This window comes from Lupinus angustifolius, unplaced genomic scaffold (assembly GCF_001865875.1).
Source record: "Lupinus angustifolius cultivar Tanjil unplaced genomic scaffold, LupAngTanjil_v1.0 Scaffold_51_94, whole genome shotgun sequence".
NCBI lineage: Eukaryota > Viridiplantae > Streptophyta > Magnoliopsida > Fabales > Fabaceae > Lupinus > Lupinus angustifolius.
The window spans coordinates 32,568-39,176 of NW_017722520.1; the positions used below are offsets into that span (position 1 = coordinate 32,568).

At 33.1% G+C, this 6,609-nt stretch overlaps 1 protein-coding gene across 1 annotated transcript; it reads left to right on the forward strand.

The window, feature by feature from the left end:
• Positions 1-478: 478 nt before the first annotated feature.
• Positions 479-6,314, forward strand: LOC109339023 (uncharacterized membrane protein At3g27390). Its single transcript, XM_019576387.1, has 10 exons — positions 479-657; positions 1,373-1,481; positions 2,653-2,845; positions 3,471-3,607; positions 3,698-3,986; positions 4,210-4,316; positions 4,422-4,587; positions 4,674-4,869; positions 4,944-5,184; positions 5,913-6,314. The coding sequence occupies exons 1-10, from the start codon at positions 564-566 to the stop codon at positions 6,076-6,078; spliced, it is 1,698 nt and encodes a 565-aa protein (XP_019431932.1). The 5' UTR covers positions 479-563; the 3' UTR covers positions 6,079-6,314.
• Positions 6,315-6,609: the final 295 nt, after the last annotated feature.

The following is a 6,609-nucleotide window of genomic DNA, read 5'->3' on the forward strand; positions in this document are numbered from 1 at the left end:
AGTCTCTACCTTTAATTTTTTTTTTCTATAATCCCCGTTTCCGGTGAATGAAAAGGAACCCTGACCAAAATTTGTTATAATCTAGATAAAACAGTAAATTGACAGTAAAAATTTGAAAACAGTAAGAAAATAAATGATCAAGTTAATACATTTTTATTTAAATATTAAATTACAATCTATTAATGTTACAAATGACTTCAAAATATTTTACCATACATTTTAAAAGCTTTCTTCTGAAATTGATAAGGATAAGGATTTCTATCTCCAAACATATCTTAGAGTATACCTTAAACTAATTAAAATAAAACAAAAATAGAAAAAATTATAAATATTTAATTGATATAATACATTTTTATTAGTTCGGAGGCATGTACATGGGAAGAGCAAATCTTTGTGAAATTGATAGATGTTGTTCCCATTTTAAACACAAGTTACATCAGAGTTTAACCGTCTAGAGCTTTCTCTCTTGAGTTTCACTTGTGTTCATCTAAAGTTTGCCCAACATATAAAGAACAGCCATAAAACTTTTAACAAATCTAATATTTGTCTTCAGCATAACCGTCATGGATGCACTTGCTGCTTTTATAGCCAAGTTATGGAGATTTGTTTCTTTCCTCCCATTCTTCTTCTTCCTCTTTATTCTTGGCATCATGAAGGGTACAACTCATTCTCCATTTATCTTTACCTCTTGCATTTTTATCATTCTTCTACTTTGTTTTTGTTTCATTTTATTACTTAGACTCATTATTTAAAAATTGTTGAATGTAATATATTACTTATATTTAAAAATTAGTGATAATTAAACATGGTGCATGAAGCAACGGCAGACGGTATAATAAACGCTTGCATGTCATTGTATTTGTATACATCTTTTGCACTCCAGGATTATAATTATGACAACAATATTATTGTTTTAGTAGTTTGTACAAACAATAATGATGAACACATGGATAACATTTTTTCCAGCAATTATTACACACTGCTATATAGAATCTGTTAATATGTTAGAATAACAATTTGAGTATAATAGTGAGTATAAAAATTTATACATAATTTTATATTATCCATCATTCATTGATATTACTTTTTTGAATGAATTTAATATGAAAGTGTAAGTGTTTTTTTACTTAATCATCCACCATCCATATGTTTATTACTATTAACTCTTAAATAAAAATAATACAAATTAATGGTGGATTGTTTGTCGATAGAGTGTGCATAGATTTTAAACTCTTTTTGAATAGTGAATGATGTATTAAAATTTTACACGGCATCTTTTTATCTAAGACATATCTTTTTATCTAAGAAGTTTCAAGGCTATGGCATAATGCATTTGAAATGTGAACCTTGTTGACAAGATGATTCTTGGCAGGTACAGTGATAGGTCCAATTGCATTTGCCATTATTGTGATTGGAAATTTAGCTGTTATCATCGGACTTTGGACTGCTCATGTAGTTTGGACATATTATTGTGTTGCAAGGTTCTACTTTCTATCCAAATTCTTTCAAGTACATCATTATCATTCTTTGTTTCACATGTTCAATTTGGGTTAAGAAAATGTTTTCTACTTGTTTTCCTCATTTTAAGAAACCATTTTTCAAATTTTAGGAAACATTTTGCTCAGTTTGGTATTTCCTGTTCTAAGCACTAAAAACAACAAAACGTCAATCCTAGTAGATGAATTAGCTACATGAATTGAACAATGTCATATAATGTCTATCATAAATTAAAGTATTGAAAAACAAACAAAAAAGAGTTTAGTTAATGCTTCTTATACGAAAAAAAAACTATAAATTATAAGCTATATTATAAAAAGATAACTAAGCACAAAATCCTTAACACTATAAATTCATGTACTATATATTCATTGCAGCTCGCTCACCAAAACATAGTTAGTTAAAGACTAATGTTCGATTGATTCTAAGTAATACTTTGATGCATACTTTGAAAAAGATTAGTTTATTACTCATCGGTATAAGTAAGAGACCCTCTAGATTAACACAAAAAATAAAAAAGATACAACTATCATTATCTGGTAGTGAACATTCTTCATGATCAAAAAATGAAGTAAAATGAAATGTATAAAAAGTACAACCATTATTGTGGCTCAACCCATTTCTCTAAAAAAAATTCATCAACTATATAAATCCTTTCCAAAGATATAATAAACTTCTCACATGTGACCTGCAATAGTTTTTTGATCTTTGCCATTGGATTGGCATAAATGTTAACACCTTAAACAATGTTGCTATTGCTCATGCATGAAAGAGTTGAGTAAAGCTGTTCACTTATCTACAATGTAAACTATCACACAAAAAAGGTGTGAAACCAAAACTCATGTTACTTATCTAAATCTTCTTCTACAACTTACATAATTAACTAAATATTTGTCTGTGACCTTGATCAGCAACTAAAAGTAATTTCTATAAGTACAAAATTTGTGCCATACTCTTCATTTCTACCACCTCTAGAGACTAGTCTGGTATATGAGACTCCCATAACATCATACAATAAATTTCATTATATTTCTTGTGCTCATTTTGCGATGCATAAAAGATGAAACACTCATTAGACATGCTGGTATCTCAATTGCTGTAATGTGGCTTTTCAATCTCTTTACTCTTTTGAAAATTTTGGTCTTTGTGACTTAGAACAAAGAGGTTTGGGCTGGTCCTCAAGGTTGTTATTCTGATATGCTTGCCAGTTCCAGTCTTACTTTTGCCAATACTTGGTATTGTTGGGAGCCTATTAGGTGGAATCGGATACGGATATTGCGCTCCTCTTCTTGCAACTTTTGAGGCTGTGGGACAGGATGTTAAAGATAAGTTTTACCATTGCTTCATTGTAAGTGTGAATTTTTGCTTATCTTTCTGTGATCCTTATGGACAAGTATGCTTGTGGATGTATCTTTCTAACCCTTTTCACGATTGAGGAGGTTTAATATCCTATGCTAAGAGAATTCCTTGTGAATGTAAAACCCTTCAATATCAGTAATTATTGGGATATTTTATGAGCATATGTGACATACATAAATAAGTTCTGTCATACTTTCTTGAAGACTTGAACTAAATGCTTTTTGCCTGACTCTCTCTATCTCCCTCATATACTCATAACTCCATGGTTCTTTCAGTATTAGATTAAAGTTCCATTGACCCTAATATTCAGGAGTCATGTTTATTTGAAAATACCTAATTAAGCTTCTTATCCTCATGGCCAATTTTAAGAGAATAACTAACTGGCTCATATATAACTCTTATGTTTTTTATTAGAAAATAGTATATACAGTTAGAGTTTTTACAATGTCAATGCACCATTGGCCGTGTAAAAAACTTTACAGTTATAGTGCATAGTTGAATGATGAACCAATTCCATGTTTGAAAGTTACTGAGTGCTACAATAAAAAAATATTTATTATGAAGACACTTCGAAAAACTCGGGAAACTTAAATGCTACATAATTTGCATGCCAGGATGGTTGTTGGTCTACAATTAAAAGAAGCTGCACAGTGGTTCAGGATGTCACAGACTTTTGCTTTCACTCCTATTTTTCATATATGGATGAACTACGAGAGAACTTACCCAGTCATGAAAAGCCATTTGATATCAAGTAAGTTGCTCTAGTCCTATTATGTGTTTGATAAGAAACATGAGTCTTGTAGGTGAATTGTTTGGACAAATTTAATTGTTTTCTTGATAGGTTATCAATATTACCATGTTGCTTGTTGGTGATTTTGGTTGCGGTTCCATTCGATGTGGTTTTAATCACATCTATTGCTATATGGAAGAGCCCATACATGCTGTTTATAGGATGGAAGAGACTATTAGAAGATTTGATTGGAAGAGAGGGACCGTTCCTAGAAACTGAATGTGTCCCATTTGCTGGCCTTGCCATCATCCTCTGGCCTTTGGCTGTTGTAGGGGCTGTATTAGCAGCTTGCATTTCCAGCCTCTTTCTTGGCCTTTACGGTGGAATTGTTGTTCATCAGGTCAGTTGAAGTATGATGCTCCATTTTGTTATTATATACAACAACAACCAAGCCTTAAATCCGACTTGGTAGGGTCGGCTACATGGATCGAACGATGCCATAACGGTTACATTTGGTTATCATATACAATGCAAGAAATTGATTTCACATTATTGTCTTCTTAACCATTTATGCAAGTTTAAAGAAACTTTATTGAGTATACTATACATTTCCTTATTTTTAGGAAGACTCAATGCAGATGGGATTTACCTACATTCTTTCTGTGGTTTCGATCTTTGATGAATATGTAAACGATTTACTCTATTTGAGAGAGGGGTCCTGCCTTCCCAGGTGCCATCAAATTTTGTTTAATATAGTAACATATTGCTCTTGTGAGAGTACATTTTAAGTTGGGCAATTTCATCACTGATTATGAGAAGTCCTTGTGACAGCCAGGCCGATATACCGTAGAAAGATGGTCCATTCTCGTGAAAGGAAAAACCATGAAAGCTATTATAACAATAGTTCGAAAAATAGGAGAGAAGACTCACAAAATGCAAGACATATCTTACAACAAACCAGAAATTTAAAGTGGAAAATTCAGATATATAGACTCGTGCAGGTGGTTCACGCCTTCATGCTACTATGGCTTAAACACACTATTTCTCTATCAATTTTCCTAACTTCTGAAGATTTTTCCTTTCGCAGGTTTGGGATTGGCTGTTCAAGTCATGTGAGGTGAATGGCAGGATACTACTCCGCGATGGTCTGATAAGTGTCAAGGAAATCGAGGAATGCATTCTGAAAGGGAATTGCAAAAAGTTAGGCATCAAGTTACCAGCTTGGTCCTTGATGCATTGTCTTCTAACTTCGGCAAAATGCGATACAGATGGATTGGTGATCTGTACTGATCTTACTCAAGCCTCTATTCCATTGACAAAAATAACTATATTCATGCTTCCACGTGTGCATTTGCAGCTGATGATGAAGAGTTGACAAGGATGAATGGACCAAGGGATAAAGTGTTTGAGTGGTTTATAGGACCTTTACTGATCATGAAAGATCAGCTAAAGAAACTTAAGTTGGAAGAAACTGAAGAAACTTGCCTTAAAGAACTAGTTATGAGATGCAAAAACGAATTACCGGAGGAGTGGGATAGCACTGGATTCCCATCTAGCGACACTGTTAGGAGAGCTCAGTTGCAAGCAATAATTAGAAGGTATGTTTATCGATAATGAGGTTGTTTACAAGAGCTTATAGGCTTTATTTGGACTTTACAAGGATGACTTATGAAATTTTTTTACAAAAATAGCTTTATGACCTTTCTTACAAGCTCTTTTCTAGTTTATCTCAGTGTTTTAAATTGTAGTTGCGGTCATTGCGGCCGTTGCAATGCGGATTACGGCCGTTGCGATGTGAATTATTTTGTGAGTAAAAAACTATTTTTGATAGCAATGCGGTCTCATGCAGCCCAATGCGGTTGCGTTGCGACCTGATGCGGCCTAAATGCAGTTGAGTTGTAGTCGCATCATTATGATTGGGTATCACACTGGTGGTTGCGGTATTGCGGCCGCATCATGTGTTGCGGTCCGCAAATTGAAACACTAGTTTATCTCAATAAGCTTGTCTGAAAAAGGTTATGAATGTAAACTCTTTTTAGGTTATTTTAAAACATCTTAATGAATAAACGTTTACTTAAGTTGTTTATCTGCCGAATGTAACCTAAAGTGGAGTAATTGTTCTTTTTATACTCTTATTATTTCTCAAACAGCATAGTCTGTGAAGGTCAGGTATGAATGAACCGTTTCATATTCAACTAATTCAATGTAAAATGCATTAAAAAACAAATTAATGAAATTGTGCTCTTACCTTACCTGATAGCTCCTAATAATCTTTTAAGATCTTCTCAATTTAGTATGTTAAGGAAAATTTGCAATTCTTTTTCAGGTTGCAGGGCATTGTGACTTCTATGTCCCAAATACCAACCTTTCGAAGAAGATTTATGAATCTAGTCAAGGTTTTGTATATAGAAGCACTACAGGCTAGGGCTTCAGCTAATCATATAGGAGGAAGTGCAATTCCCAAGCACAGTGAGAAAGACTCACCATGTTGAAGCAAAAATGTTGAACACATGACATAAAGATGGACATAAGTATTTAAGGCTTTGTTTATACTCGAAAGGGTTTTCAATTGTTGCTCTTGTTATTGACTCACTTCCTTTCTCATAGCTGTTCGGTATTTTTCACTTGCCAAAGGAAGTGCACATCATAACAAAGCAAAGGCTGCAAAGTTACACGTTTATTGTTGTTAAGTTGGGTCCTTTTTCATAATCTTTTGCATTCCCTTGGATGCATCAAAACTTTTTCTATCTTTTTCTATCTACAACTATAGATTATCACTTGGAGTTGTTCTTACACCTTTATGTCCTTTAAATCTGATGATGCTGGACCTTATGGGTTTTTTCGTTGTCTAGACCCATGTTTTTTGTTACAAGTCTAAATTTTGGGATCACATCTTCTATTATAAGATGTGTAGCATATCTTCTGTTTCATGTTTTATGTCTTTTATGTAGCACTTCATGTATTCTTTCGTTCGTGTTGGTCAGAAAATATAAAGTTAGTCTATATTTAATTCTTATTTTATT